The 16,373-nt window shown below is 39.3% G+C and overlaps 1 protein-coding gene across 3 annotated transcripts in view; it reads right to left on the reverse strand.

Annotated features, from left to right (window-relative positions):
- Window positions 1-16,373, reverse strand: part of PCNX2 (pecanex 2) — a 152,272-nt gene that overhangs the window by 117,838 nt on the left and 18,061 nt on the right. For all 3 annotated transcript variants that reach the window (XM_088161508.1, XM_088161511.1, XM_088161510.1), the window contains 3 exons: window positions 12,063-12,210; window positions 11,749-11,894; window positions 10,445-10,538 (listed from right to left, as the gene is read on the reverse strand). In XM_088161508.1, coding sequence (XP_088017634.1) covers window positions 10,445-10,538; window positions 11,749-11,894; window positions 12,063-12,210 — 388 coding nt within the window. The remainder of the gene's footprint in view (window positions 1-10,444; window positions 10,539-11,748; window positions 11,895-12,062; window positions 12,211-16,373) is intronic.

Here is a 16,373-nt window from a genome sequence, read left to right on the forward strand (position 1 = left end):
ATATTAATACATGAGCTTATTCACATAAAGCTAGCTCAGATATCCCCCGTACAGAGTGTAAATTCACCCTGGGAAGGCCCTGAGCAAGATACTATTTATTGTTTTTTTCCTCACATTTACTGTTTTGTGTTGTAGGTACAGCACCTAAACACTTGTGAAAATCTGCACTTAGAGCAGCAGTGCCTGGTGGGTTGCAGAAATGGTGTTACCATGACACAACTGACTGGGTTTCAGAGACAACTTAATTGAAATGAAATAATTGTTACTTGAGGAAGAGATCTATTTTGAATACTTCTTTCTAATTCTTTTCCAAATGGGATTTATACATCAGGTGCTCTGCTCCAAGCTCATTGCCCCAGTGTCTCTGGATACCTGCCTTGGGCTCTTACTACTTTTGTATCTACATGAGGTGAAAGCACCTAAGTGCTCATGCAAGGTAGTCAATATCTGTTGTTCTTACTTTGCATAAAGACAAGCAGGAAGAAACTAGAACAATCTGCCTACAGTCAGCCACAAAGCCTATGGCAGTGCAAAGATTAAAACCATCCTCTTGCATACCCTACACCTGCCCCAAAGGCACCTTATTAATTTTAGTTAACTTCCCTTGCCTTTGGTCGCCAGTTGCCAAAGGCTCCTACATATATAACCTTTGTTAAGGCATTAAAATCGTGGCTCTTCTGCACGTAACTGGCTGTTAACTTCAGCTGCAGTGGTTAGCATTATTCTGGGACACAGTTCAGTGTCTGGATTACTTAAAAGAAGGGCTGAAGTGCCACACCAACAGGTTGAAATGCACTCACTCTCTCCTCCTCTCCAGGATCTGCTAGCTCTGCCTGAACCAACAGGAACACGATCAGCCTCAAGATGTCAGCAGAGGAGCCATCTTGCCTCTGGTTTCTCAGCCAGGTAGTTTATGTTTTCAAAATCTTGATTGCTATCAGGCTTGAATTCCAGACCTGGTATTCACCATCTGCCACTCCAGCAGAACTCTCAGCTGAGCAGAAATTAGAGCACCTCATGCCCCTGAGCCTAATGGCTTCCTCTGCACTCCACACTCCTCCTGCTACAGACAGCAGCATGATCCACTCCACAGAGTCAGGAAAGCTGTAATGTTCCCTTTGGACAGTACTAGCAAATGAGAACGTGGTCCAGCATGACACACTTGATATCCCAGCCACAAGGCAGCCCTCTGTAAGATTCATCTCCTTTGTCAGCAGTTATTAACAAAACAGTACAGAAGAGATGGGCACTCATCCAAGATCCTGGATCACAACCAGAACATTTAAGCAGGAAGTAAGTGGAAAAAGCCTTGAGGAATGTCTCCCAGGAATAAGATTCCCACAGATATGGACTACAGAGCAACCTTGTCCAGTCAGAAGGAAGGCAAGGGATTTTTTGTTTGCTTCCTCAGGATGAGCTGTCCCTTTCCTTGTCATTGTGGGTGCAACCCTGAGTCTCCATGTTTACAGCAGGAAAAAGGCAAATGTAGCCCAGGCCATGCAGGAACATAGCCTGGGAATTCCTCCCCAAAAGGTGACTCAACAAAAGAGCAAGGGAATAAAACAGTGGTTGCTCATGCCTTCCTAAACGAAGAGTCAATCTTCACTAAATTTCTGTATCTTTAGCTGTCTTTCTACAAAAGCCAAAAGTATTCTGAGATCAGACCACATCTATAATCCCACATTCACCAAAAATGGAAATGGCAGAAGGGCAGATGGAAGGAACAGAATACCAGGGGAGTCTATCAGTTCTCAGAAATCAAAAACCTTTTAGTAATAAGACTTCTTCAAGAATAAACTTAGGAGATCAAATCATCTCCCACCAGACTTGAAGTTAAGCAAAAAGTCAAGAGCCCCCACAGTCTGCTTTGTGTTTACATTAAAAATCTATAGCTCCGCCTATCAGCACGTGGCAGAGACCATAAGCAGCCAGGACACTGACTGTGGGGAAGAGACAAACTTTATAAGCCTGAAAAAGCAATTAGGGCAGAGAAGTTGGGAAGGCAGAGCTAGCAAAGCAACAATTCCAAAATCAGAATCTGTCATCTGGGAGTCATCAGCCTCATTTCTCTCTATCTTCTTATTCTCTCCTCATCTTCCATTTCCTTCAGCTCCCGTTTGCTGTTTTTATCTTCCTTATCCCTGTTTTGCACACAACCTCTTTCTGACATTCACTTGCTACCCCCAAAGATGAATTGCTTGCACAGTACTTAGAAACTGTACATCTCATCTGATGACATTGCTATCACACTGACAGCAAACACCAGTAAGAAATGTGATGATGGTGTTTGTGTTTTTGTAAGCCTATAAACTAGATTCTATAAATTTATTACCATATATAAATAGGAGCAAACACTCTCTAATCATAAAATCATTATAACGGAGCTGATCACAGTATAACACAGAATCCTGCTAAACAGAAAATCTGTTCATTTGCAGAATCAAATTAATATTATCAAGATCTATCACAGTAAACTGCACTGCTAATGTAAGCAAAGGTATAATTGGACTAAATTTTGAATAATAAATTATTAACTAAAAATATCTTTGATAAACATAACCTACGCAGACTCAATTCAAAAGCAACATAGCACCCTCTACTGATAATTGGGTATAAAACCAGGAATATTTTTCTGGCTCATAATCCTATTTTGTAAGAACACTCGGTAAGCATAAGGTAGTGGAGCAATCCTACAACACATAGAATGTTTCAATGTAACCACACAGTGCTAGAAAAATCTTCCTTCTCTCTCCCTCGCTGTTTAGCCTGTTGCCTTACACCACCACCAACTTGGCCTGAGCCATTCAAACAGAACCCAGCCTACTTCATCCCCTTTGTTAGGATTAGCTAGCCTGGGGTCTGAACACCTCTCAAGCACGCTGTCAAGAATTCCCTGTTAATAAAGCTGTTTTTCAGGTCTTGGTTAAATTTCATTTTAACCTGCATATTGGAGAAAGGACAGGTCCTTACATACTTAAAACCAGAAAGATCCCACTGGACTGCCTAAGACAGCAGTCTGGGTCACTATGAAGCTTTTAGTGTATAATAAATATCCATAGCAATAACAAATAATATAGAGGAAAGCTATGTGTAATGCTCCCAGAAATACTGCCCTTAGGTGATGGTAAGCAACTATGGCTGTGAAGAGCCAGAAGGCAGCTCAGAGTTGGAAATGTCTCCTCCTGCACATCCAACAAGCAATCGCTTCTGGGGTACTGGTTTGATGTGCATCCAAAAGCACTGAACTGAGACCTGAGCAGTGTGGTTGTGCAAGACCCAGGCAGTGCTGACAACACAACACAGGAACTCAACACACCCATACCCTTGTGCTCTCTCAAAACAGTCAGTCTGTGGCTCAAATGCAGCTGTCCGAACTGATGTTGCTCATTAGGTCTCCACTAGAAAGCTGCCAGCACCAATCTGTCCAGAACACTGCACAGCTCAAGACTGACACTAAAGCCACTGAAGTTGTGGATGCTGCTTCTTTTAAGAAAATGATGGCTTACAGTTCCCAAATAACCAGATAACAAGACTTACCCTAAAAGCAACTTCGAGCATGTAAGAAGATTGAAATATTCCAGTGACAGCTGCTTTAGCTGTGGATAATTATGTGACAAATTCAACCACAGGAAACAGAAAAAAATCAAAGAGGAAGCACTCTTCACTGTTTTGGTAAGACATTAGCAGCTTCATAAAGTGTAAAATTAATTCAGAATGTGCATTTTAACTTTCTTCAGTGCTTACATCTGATAGCAGCTCAAGCTAAAGATTAAATCTCTCTTAAATCTTGTTCATATTTTGCTAGCTGTACGTGTATTTATACACTTTTTACTACAGGATTTGGGGACGATTTTTGGCATTTGTTTTAACTAGCAAAAATAACACCCGTAACAACAATAAGGCAGAGTATCTGAGTTTACAGAATGTGAAAGTTGGATGTAGTGATATACTGACATAACAGGCAGGAAAGATACCACTGTTGCAGTGTTGCAATAGCCTGCAAAACAAGCAGTGGTACATATTAAGTCAGCTTCTGCAGATGGACAGAAAGGCCTTGTAAAGCACATGCCCAAAGGCACTGTGGTCAATACGAAGGCAGGAAGTGATGAATGACTTCTTACTCAAAAGTTAAGAATGGGGTCCATTCAGTACACTCTTACTTCTCAGTATTCAGATACTTTTATTTTGCTAATAAGCATGTAAACTGATAATTTGCAAGCCTATTACATTTCAAAGCAAAGATAAATGTACTAAAAACTTTAAAAACAAACAGTATGTGTTAGCTAATAAACTAGAGTATGCATTTTGAGAAGATGCAGCCTTATTGCAATTAGTGCATTAACAGCTTCCACAGTTGTGTTATCTCCAAAATACTTAAAAACATTCCTTTTAGCTCTCCTTCTGGAAGGGCAGGGGATGGAAGAGAAGCCAGTCCCAACACATGAAGCACTCCATAAGCTCTTAGTCCTGAGCAGGATTTTGCTGCCATCATGTGGCAGCATGGTCTCCTCTCACCTCTGAGTCTCATTCTGTTAAAAACACTCGATTCCCTGATCAGTGTTCAGTGAAAGAAGGGATAAAACCCCCCTACACAAATAAAGGAAAGGATTTTAACTGGCCAAGCTTAATGCAAGGGTTTCCTCCTGCCCCTTGCAAGCCATTAGGAAAATGCTACTGAGTTTGTAAAGAGTACTTTTCCAAAAAATCCATGGCTTCATTACAACACAAACATTACAATTTGCAGTGCACACCCCCATTTCAAAACATGCTCAGCTGCAGAACTTCACAACCTGACAAGCAGCATTAAGAAATCTTTAAGATTCAGCAGCTTATTAGAAGAGGATTGTATTATTTGGGTCACCTTGCTGAGAAATACAGAGATGTTTTAGTGACACACTTTTTGGTCACATTCTAAAACAACATTTTGAAACACCAAAAAAAACAAACAAAAAAAACCAAACAAAAAAAAACACCCTAAAAACAAAACAAAGAAACAAACACCCCCACCCCCCCCCCACAAAAACAACAACAACAACAAAAACCAACCAAAAAACCTACTCTCTCCTATGAGAAATAACCTCAAAGGTTCAGGGAATTTCCCAACAGTGAACATACTAAATATTAGTGGATTTATGAAGGAGACATATAATACCACTAAGGCATTCAGATAGACTTTCATATAGTATAACACACTCAAGCAGCTTATTCTGGGATGAGAATATAAATCAAATAAGTTAGTTCATTGATCTGACATTCTCACTTTTGCCCAGGGCCAGAAAAACCAGCACTCTGCAACTGTACTGACAGGTACCTTAAATTATTTTTTTAATACTTGTTAGCCACTAGCTTGCTGCAAATACTTTTTTCAACTTTTGGCCTCAGTGATACCAAAAATAAAATTATTCTCAAAACAAACAAAAAAAATCTAAGCAATTATTTTAAACCGAGGTCCCTATTTGTATTGCAAAGCATTTTAGCTATAATACAGCTTTTCAGAAGCCTGGTTTCAACGTCAGAGCCTCATCTGAAAAAAGTGAGGATTCAGAGGATCAACTGCTCAGACAGAATATGCAAAGTGAAATATGAATACATGACGGTACTGGTATGGTTGAACCACATGTAGTAATGAAACATACATGAATATAATTTTATCCTACAAAAAACGATATTATTTTAATAACTTTACAGGTGAATTAAAAGATATATGACCAAGAAAGCAGGATAAGGCTCAAACTGGAATAATTTTTTTTAAGGCACAGAGCAAGTTGGATTTTAAATATCATTGCTTCCAAATGAAAGCTCAAGTGTCACACAGGAGCTATCTGCACCCAAGATAAAGGTGCTTTTTGCTATGAACTGGGTAATCCTTTCTCTTTGTACTGGTTTTGGACGGGGTAGAGTTAATTTTCTTAATAGTAGCTGGTACGGAGCCATGTTTTGGATTTGTGTTGGAAATGGTGTTGATAACAGGTATGTTTTAGCTGTTTCTGAGTGGCTCTTACACAGAGCCCCAAGGGCTTTTTCTGCTTCTCACAGCACCCCATCAGTGAGGGAGCTGGGGGTGCAGAAGCAGCTGAGAGGAAACAAAGTCAGGACGGCTGACCCCGACTGACCAGAGGGACATTCCCTACAATATGGCACTCAGCATATAAATCCAGGCGAAGAGGGAGGAAAGGAGGTTGTTTGGAGTGATGGCATTTGTCTCCCCAAGTCACCAAGATTCAGGGCAAGCAGGTGTTCTGTTCAGCCACCTCCAAGAAAGCCAGGCTCCATCACATGTCTTGGTGACTCACTTCAGAACAGATTAAAATGGTCTTTTGTACTAATTTCTAATATAATCCATGAGCTGGGAATAAAGTTCATACTTTTGTCAAAGCCTGTCACAAAGCAATTTATGGCTAGAGGTGAACTTGGCAGAGTAATGGGAGCATCAAATTTAGATGCAATTAGCTCAGCAGGGAACCCATTCCACTGGGACTGCTGGCAAGAAGTGCTGCTGGCAAGCCAACAGACAAAAGTGGGGTCAGAGTAATTACACTGACAATAACTGGGGACTTGATTAGTCCTGCCAATACTTAAGTAATTTACCAAACTCAGTGACAAGAATCGCCCACCAAAACGGGGATTGTGATGGAAAAGAAATTATCTACTTTTGGTGATAATTACAACATAAAAACTTCCTCAAAATTTAATTTGGCTAGTCTTCAAGTATTTTAAAAGCTAGACTGCTAGACAAGTGAGAGACAACTTGGCAAGAACCAAGTAGAGAGACAATCTGAAAAAATTCTAATTCTCAGTAACCTTTAATAGAATTAAGGGATAATTTTGGAAATCATTAATAAGAAAGCATTTATACTACATTTAAGAAGCTCTGAAAATTTCCCAGGACAAGGACTGCAGGTACAGGTACAATAGGATAACTACAACTACAATAGTTGAAAAAGCCAACAATAAAACTAAAAAAACAAAAACAAACAAACAAAGACAAAAAATATAAGCTGATGGGATATTAATATTGGTAAACTAGAGAATACTCCAAAAATCATCTCACAACACTGCAGAACCAGAAACAGATGATGGACCACTGATATTTGACAAGATAAAGTCTAATTCCCTTTAACAGTATTGCCTGCAATGTAAAGGAGTCTCTGAAGGAAGAAATCACAGACTCCTTCAGATTTGGACACCTGCTTTCTCTGGCACACTGCAATCTATTGTTGTCCATCCAGCCCTTCCTAAGCAAATGAAAAGCAGGAAGGACACAAAAACAAAGAAGAGAAATAAAACAATAACACATTCTCACTTCTGTGACAGTGACATTGTTAAGAGTTTGAATTATTTGTGAGAAATTAATTTCAGACGCTATGCCAAGAAGATAAGATGTTTATGGGCCACAGGAATACTACTTTAATTTCAGTTCCTAATAATCTGATGTGAAATGCTTAAGCCTACAAATGGAGAAGAAAATAGTAGGACTCAATAGAAACTAGTAGGAACTAGTGGGACAGTAGAAAATAGTAGGACTCTAGAGAAAAAGAAAATTATAATTTGAATTGAAGATGATAAAATGTTAGTCAGTCTGCCTCAAGGCTTTCTTTAAGAACTTTCTTTGAGTAATATTTAAACACCTTCTCCAGTTTTGCATAACACTGTTAAAAGATAGTTACCTAGGTCCAATTCATAAGGCAATTCCCTTACTCTTGACAAAGCAGCCATACCCTCTCCAGTCAAAGTTCCTTCCCCTTTCATTACCGCAGCATCACCCAGAAGCATCTCAGCTCCCAGACACCAACGACAGGTCTGCTGCATCTCCCAACATCCACAAAGCAAGAGACCTCTTGTCATCCTCTGTCCTGGGTCAATTCTCCTCATAAAGAAGTACATAAGGGCACAGTCCATTCAAATTCACATGGTTACTCCACTTGCTCAACTCAGTCTGACATTTCCCCCTCAGGAGCAGCTTAATCTGAACAGTATAAAGCAAGCATGATTGGTGATAAGTGTTTTAAGAGCTCATACACAAATACTGCAAACCTTTGTATTGTTCTCTATGCTTATTCTAAATTCTGAAATCTGGGTTCCACGAGACCAAAAAACTACCCCCACCTATGAAAGGAGGATGACACCACTTTTGGCTAGGCATTAATTTTCTCCTGCATCTCTTGACTCGTGAAATCTAATTTGGATGGCTCATTAGTGAATTCAGACACCAGTCCTAAAGCTATTGGTTGTTTCTGTACCATTTCAATTGCTCATGAAGACATACTGTCAAAATCATTGTCTTCTCCTTAGTTAACTTATTCATGGGCTGGTAAAAAAGTCATGTTCATCTCAGAGGTGCTTTCCATGTCTCTTTTCTAATATCCTTCCATAACAGCAGCATCTCCTGTTGGTATGGACTACTCTTACAATGAAGATCTCCACCAGAGAGGGCCCACCCTCAAAGGAATAATTTTTGTCAAGGATCCTCTACAGACAGACACACAGAAGAGATTAAGTGAGGCACTCACTGTTACACCTTGTGCTTTATTTTATCCTATTTGCCTTTTTCTTCACTAATAACCTTTCCTTCACTGATCATTTGGTTTATCTTTAGCAAAAAAGAAAGTAACCTGACAGAACTGATGAGCAAGCCTGCAGGGGGAGAGGGAGGGAAAGATGCATCATTCCTGTGCTGTCCTTAAAGCAGGTTTGCTCCTCCATTTTCTATATGCTGTAAGAGCTCCATACTGTCAAAATACAAAACTACTTGATGGTGAACACCTGAAGAAAAAAACAGAAACCCATTCCTTCCTGCACTACCCGTCAATTTACTCACAGATGGTAGAAACTGCCTACTGAACAAACAGCTCTCACTAATCTCTCTGGTCTAGACATTATAAACTACCCCTGTAAAAACCAGTTTAAGCATACTTCAAACTTCCTTGTCCCCTTCTCTTATTTTTCCTATTAACTTCTGCTTTGCCCTTTCCTTCATGCTGCTCTCTTGGAAAAGCTCGTGTTCTGGCTTCCCATTAACTCCCACAAAGAAACAGGCCTGGGAACCCACTCCTCTTTGCTGATCTGCTCCATTCCCTGGTCTGAACTATCCCTATACCCTGAGACTTCCAGCAAAGATGCTCATCTTAAGAAATTGCATGCATGTAAACGCCTGTAAAAAATATCTGAACTTGCTTTTGTTAACAGGGTTGAGTAGATTCCTTAATAATAAACCTCATCCCTTAAGGTCTGCAAACCACAACTGAAAAACAGCACTTAGCATAGGAAGACAGAGGTGCCACACAAGTATCTAGCAAAGGCAGATTCAGCATGACTTCTTACATGAGAAGGAAGATAGTCCTTCCTCTGATTAAAAACAAATTAACTGCTAAAAGACAGGGGACAGAAAACTAATTCTGAATTTAGGACAGATTCAAGTTCATAGTTATAGGAAGGGGGAGCTGTGCAAGGTGAAACAAAGAGAGTTGCAAGAAATAAATAGAACCAAAGTAAAATGCTTGATTTTTTTAGGTCAAAACTGAATTCTAACAGGATGGAGGCAGGGGGATTTATTTTGCTAAAGACAGAACATTTCTACTACTCAATTTTTTCTTTTTTTTTTTTTTTTGCTCTTTTGCCCACAAATAAAAGCATTATTCTCATGTCTCTTATACTAGCATTCTATCTAAAATGCTAACCCTGTTTTTAACACGGTCCCAAGTTTCTTGACAGTCTCCACTGAAAGCCACACACTTGAAGAACAATATTTGCTATTAAAAAAAAAAGACCATTCTCACTACCTCAGTCAACTTCCAACTTCTCCAAATACTGTAAAACAGTATGAAAAACAAAATTATTTAATTAAAATACTTATGAATAGCTAAAATTCTTTTTTACAGATATGCAAACAACAGATCACATGGAAGAGTGTGGAAGCCACTGTAATAAACACAGCATTTATATGGATCACTCCAAGAACTTTTGAAAAAAGAAAATTGTTTGGATACCTCATCAGAGTAGCAGAGTATCATTACAGATTTAATGCAAGGTGAAAGGTTCTGTTGCTAGAATCCACAGGTCAGTGACTGATACTGACACAGAACTAAAAATTTTCAAAGAATACAACAGGTATGGGAAGCAAACATGACAAAGGTTGATAGAACAGTCCTGCTTACTTTATTTACAATTTTATTTATAATAGCTACACTTGATTTTGGCTCTTCGCAGAAAGTAATTAAAGCCAAGTGGATATTTCTGATTTTCATTTTCTTTATTCTTTCCTATGTTCTTATAAAGCTGTCACTGTTTTAGCAGAAAGCAAAAAAAAATTTTTCATGCTTTGACTTCTCTAGATAAGGTCAGCATTTATTCAGTACTCCCCTTCACATTCATCTTTCACTGCTACAGTTTCATAGTTTCCAGCAATGAAAACTTTTAACATTTCTAAAAATAAGGGCATACTTACTGAGCATTTGACATACAATCACAATTTGATAGCTGATGTCTAAAATTTCCTTCCTTCTGACAGCCAGCTTTTAAATAGCAGGATCTAATTTCCCCTTTAGAAAATATAGAGGGGAAAAAAATGTCAGTTCAGTGATGCAATCATTTGTGTACACAAAAAATTTATAAAATACACATTTTACATCAGGCATATTTATAAATATATATTTTTAAACCTGTGCATTAGGCTCATTTTGGATTTCAGAAAGCAAATTTACATTTGAACTGAAAATCTGAGACAAATCAAAACACAGAATTCACTGTGAAAATTTAAAAGGCATGTAAATTAAACGCAAAGCACATCAATTAATGTAAGTTCACTGTAAAATGTGACATCAGATTTTCCTCTTTCCATTCACAAAGGTGAGGTGAGGAGGTACAAAGCAGCAAAAAGCTCTGCTAGAAGTGCAGCCACAGCTCCTCCCTGTCTGCAGAGGCAGCACAAAGCCAAGGGTGGGTGCTGGCTGACCCAGAGGCTGCAACACCTGCCCCACTGGCTGCTGCTGCCCTTCTGGCCACAGCACAGCAGCAGCTGCCAGCAGGGCCAGGAGGAACAGGCAGAAAACCAAAGGATCTCCCGGGTCACAGACCAGTACCATGAGCACTCACTCCATGCTGGTTTTCAAGGCAACTTTAAAGGAAACAGGACTTTTGGGACAGATGTCCTTTAGAGGTATGAGCCAGTGCCTCACAGGGCACTGCACAGGGCTCAAACCCATCCTGCAGCTTCAGACTCCAAGAATAGCTTCAGAGCAATGGCACCCCAAGTATATGCATGGGGCAAAAATAGGTCACTCGTTAATTTTCTTTAAAAGAGTAGCAGATCACAACTCCAAATGACAGCAAGCATCACCATATCAAGAGGTCAGTCTGAGCCAGCTGAAGAACAGAACGGTAAAAAGCAGTCATGTTTTGCTCAGCCAGGTCAGTACAAAACTTCTAGCCAGGTAGAAAATACCAGGGGTTCTTCTGACGGGACAGAAGTTGCCTTCTGGCCTAGCCAACATCTTTTGAGGATGATGTTTGGAAGATAAACTTCAAGCACTGTGTAAGGCTCAGGTCTATGATCATCACTGGTGGATTTGGAAAACTACTTATTGCTCATTTGACTTTAAATTACTAAATGACTTTAAATTACTAAGCCCTTTTTTTCACACACAGAAAAACACGCAACCGGTAACAGACAAGAGAATTATCCTTCCAGGACATCAGAAGGATTTAGAAATTTCCTCATGCATTGCAATTATCCCAACTAGATAAACTCACCATTTTCATCTATAAACACGTGCATTGCATCCACGGAGAGCTCATCTTGCACAGACGCCTCAGGTCCACTTATTACTTGCAAGACAGAACTGTCCTGCTGAGAAGTTACCCGGTAGATTATCTGCCTTTGCCTGCTGCCCTGGTAACTTGACACAAAAATGTTTCAAAACTACTATGAGGAACTTTTTTCTTGTTCTCAATAAAACAAAAAGAAAGAGAGGTTAATTAAAAGTTTATGTCATTTCTACTCAGTGAAACAAAACAGCTTACATCATATCTTTGAAGTACAAAATTGTAAAGTAAACTGGCCTTACAGTGCTGCAAATTTGGCAGACTCTGGTAGCACCGGACTAGTACTAGCACGATCTTGGCTTTGTACATCTGATCTTTCCTGTTTAGGAAGTTGCTCACAGTGCTTTTCTGTTCCCACCATTTCTTCTTTTCTCTCCGTCATCTGGCTATCTGGAAAACAGGGCAGTGAAGTGGAGCCACTCTCCACAGATAATGAAGAAAACTTTTGAAAGTTAAGTACTGAACAAGAGCATCTAAAAATGAAAATCTAAAACACTGCAGTATTTCCTAGTTTTATGGAAAGCACTACCATTACTTAACATAATACAACCACAAATCTGGATGAGGAGGTATTCTGACCCTCATGAATAGGCTGTTTCAAGAACAGCCGAGTGAAGTGGAGGACAAACAAGAGAGAATTTCTGCTTTGCTTCTCCTATTATTTCAGAGGGAAGCAATCTGTTCCTAATCTAGAATGGTAAGAGGCTGCTTCCCTGGGGGCTGTAATTTGTTCTCAAACTGTGTATGCTGACAGTGGAAAAGCAGAAGCACTGGCCCATTCCCCTTTTACAAAAGGGAAAGCAGCATCTTCAAAGGAAATAAAGCTCTTGGAGAGGAAAGCAGATAGCTGCCTAATCCCTCTTCCCCACTGGCCACACACCTGGTGGACAAAGAACAAACTGGCAAAACAATTTCACAACAGATTATCCTATACTTGAAAATACAGAATCATAAATTTAAAAATACACATTAAGTAGTTGTTCAATTTCTACTAGTTTGAGTACCAATTACATTTATATTACCTCTCTACACATGCAGGTCATTTATTCATATATATATGTGTACAACATATTCATGATGAATACTGAAACATTTTTCAACTGTGCTTTGTTTATAAACCAAATAAAATTATCTGTTAGTGTTTTAAAGTGCAACTAAGACATCAGCACCCTGTGCAGCTGTGCACTAAAATGCTTTATATGGAAAAACGGGGTGCTTGTTGGAGATACCTCAGTAAGTCCTGTAGCTTTTTGCACCAAGCAAAGTGTATTGAAACATACTTACCCAGACTTCTTGCAATACCTGCTGTTTAAACACCTCAAATCAAGGAATAAAACACAGACATTTCTCCTCACTGAAAATTCCATATCTTAAGCCATACTTCTCACCAATATAATTACCATTCTAACCTGCAAGAATCACCAGTCAAGAAACATTAGTGTCATATCTAAGTTGGTCTAAGGGTAAAACAGAATGAAGACTTGTCAAGAGATGTTTTACCTTTCATAAGGTCAGCTGATAAAACTGAAAAAAGTAAACAAGTTTTTGCACATGCAGATCTTTCAGGTCATCTGTCTTCTTTTCCTCAAACTCCATCAGCTGATCTACCAACACATTATTTCTATAAACAAGCCTACCTTCATGAGCTAAAACATCTCTACACCAGTTTCAATCCACAGGATAAAGCCCCCTCACATCCTAAAGCCTGTGCTATAAATACAATGAAAGAGCACAAGTTTGGTGTAGGGAAATACTTTGGTGTGCATGGAGGCAAAATTCAATAGGTTTTCCAGGTCTATTTTATTCTATCTTGGGAGAAAAAAAAAAAAAAAAAAAAAAAAGGTAGTTGGGGAAGAGACAAATTTTTTTTCCTTTCCTAGTTAAAGTTTTAAACTCCAGTTTAAGCAGAAACTGTGTCATTACTGAAGCACCCCCTTAATGATGTAACCATACCTGTGGGCGGTGATGGAGCCACAGATACCTAATCAAAATGGCCTTCCTAAAGGCTTGGGCTGTTCAAGCTGTAAGAATAATTGATAGAGATCAGAAACTGTGGTTTAAATAACCTAATTGGTCCCATAGTGCCCCAAACTAGCTTTAGGGCTGGAACAATTAAAAAGATTTTTTTAAAATCTGATTATCTAGTGGTTTCAGAATATGCTTCTCTCTTTTCCATTCCAAACCACAAGCCTTGCAGACTTCTTTTTCCTGCTGTGCTAAGAGTCACAGTAACAAAAACCTAAACATACTGCTTCTTACAGGCTTTATATGGCAATCAGACAATACCACAGTGATTGTACTTCCAGGTGAAGAGTACTTCCAGCTCTGGAAAAGTGGGCCATGATGGCTTTGTGACTGGTTTTCAAGATTGTTATTCATCTTCTTTCAGGTGACTTACACCTTCAGCATTTAAATGAAGATAGAGGTGTCTAGACTAGGAGTGTCCTGCCAGAGTACGCAATCCGCTCTACATCACCAAACACTCCCTGCACGGAAATTGTGCTGGCAAACCTCAAACACCAGGAAAAACCTTTTCCAAGTGCAATAGCAGACTAAAGAGGACAGCATGGCAGTGTACTTGCACTTTTCCCTGTGCCATTTACTCCACACATCTCCAGCTCACGCACGGCTGGGTTCACAGTAATATCAAGATTAGACCTAGGCTCTAATAACCACGTAATTTATCTGGAAATTATATGCCACATGACTCAGACATGTGAGATATAGCTATCAGGACTCATGGCTAAATCAGTCTTGGGGCAGGGTGATTCAGAAGAGTCCTGCATGAACAGCCAAGTTTTGGTCTGTACACCATTTTCATATTTTGATAGAGCACAAGCCACAAGATTAGGTTAACATAGTAAAATACTTATGAAAAGGAACAATTCTTATATGTCCCATACATAAGATACTTTCAGTAAACATTTTTTCTGCACTAAAGACTTTTAATAGCATATCAACAACTTACAAGTATACCATCTCAGTGCTGACACATGAACTCCTAATCTAAAGGCAGGTACAGTGCCATAATTTCTTTTGCCATAACTTTTTCACTTCTAGAACAGATTTTAAGCATCCCAAATCATCTCTATAGACAAACCTTTGTTCTACTCTAGGAGGAGGCTGCAAACAATTTTACAGCTGAAATGAAACAGCCTTTGTACATATGTTAATAGAGTGAGTCCAAAGGAGGAGCACCAAGATGATCAGAGGGATGGAACCTCTCTCCTGCAAGGAAAGGGTGGGAGAGTTGGCTGAGATTTCAGCCTAGAGAAAGCTCCAGGGAGACCTAATTGCAGCCTTTCAGCATCTGAAGAGAGACCGCAAGAAATCTGAAGAGGGGCTTTTTACAAGAGTGTGTAATGATAGAACAAGGAGGAACATCTTTAAACTGAAAGAGGGCAGGTTTAGATTGGATATTTGAAAGAAATTCTCTGTGAGGGTGGTGAGGAACCGCCTTAAAAACTTATGGATGCCTCATTCCTGCAAGTGTTCAAGGCCAGGCTGGATAGGGCTCTGAACAACCTGATCTAGTGGAAGGCATCCCTGCCCAAGGAGGGGGGAAGTGGGGGTGGTTGGAACTAGATGATATTTATTAAGGTCTCTTCCAACCTAAACCATTCTTTAATGCTGTGATAGAGTAATCACGATAACCAGCTATCAGTGTATCTCAACCTTAAAGCTGCCTCATTATTATTAGGTAATTAGAAGGAAATTTTATCACTCTTTAATTTTACTCTGAAACATTTTTACTATCTGCGGCCCCTTACCAGTCTTCCAAACCTTCTTCCTCATCTTTTACTTACATATCCCTATCCCAATCTTCACAGATCACTCCTGTAAAATAAAATGCCACTGCTGTCACAATTTCAAACACCATCTGGTTTAAAACCTGGGCAAGCAGACTTAAGCTAATTAAGCCTATCTGTCTTCTGTTCATTAATTGCTTTGCTACAGAATCCACTTTCTTCAACAACATTATGCTCCAAAATAGAAATTTTCACTTTAGAATATATTTGCTGCCTGTTCAGCCACAAAGAAATTATTTCAAATTGCTCTATGCTTTTATTAGTACCAGCATGAAACCAAAGTTCTACAAGCTGCGGACTGTGCCATTCATATATATGGATTATAAATCCTAAGAACATTCCTAATCCTTTCTTCACCAACTGCTTTAGCAGAAACATTTGGCTTTATGCGCTTTATTCTCAAGCCAAATTTGCCTATTATGCCACAAATACATGAAAAGAAAAAACCGACATTTAACTGTTTAACCACCAAACAATGGGAGTGCCCAAGGAATACCACACTGTCCAAGAATTGCTACAAGAGTTCAGAATGGACACTGAAGAAGCACATGGCATTATCCATTAAGGAGGATTGTCACATTAATCCTGAAGCAACAGGAAAAGCTAGCAATAGGCATTGTACCTGCTACAGGAAGTGACTTGCTTGAAACAATCTCCTGTGTCAGCAGGAGAGCTAGGAATAATTAGCCTAATCATTATACCTACCAATTACATCAGAATACAGACCTCTGAAATAACCTCATT

Source organism: Sturnus vulgaris, chromosome 3 (genome assembly GCF_052056855.1).
Source record: "Sturnus vulgaris isolate bStuVul1 chromosome 3, bStuVul1.hap1, whole genome shotgun sequence".
Lineage (NCBI taxonomy): Eukaryota > Metazoa > Chordata > Aves > Passeriformes > Sturnidae > Sturnus > Sturnus vulgaris.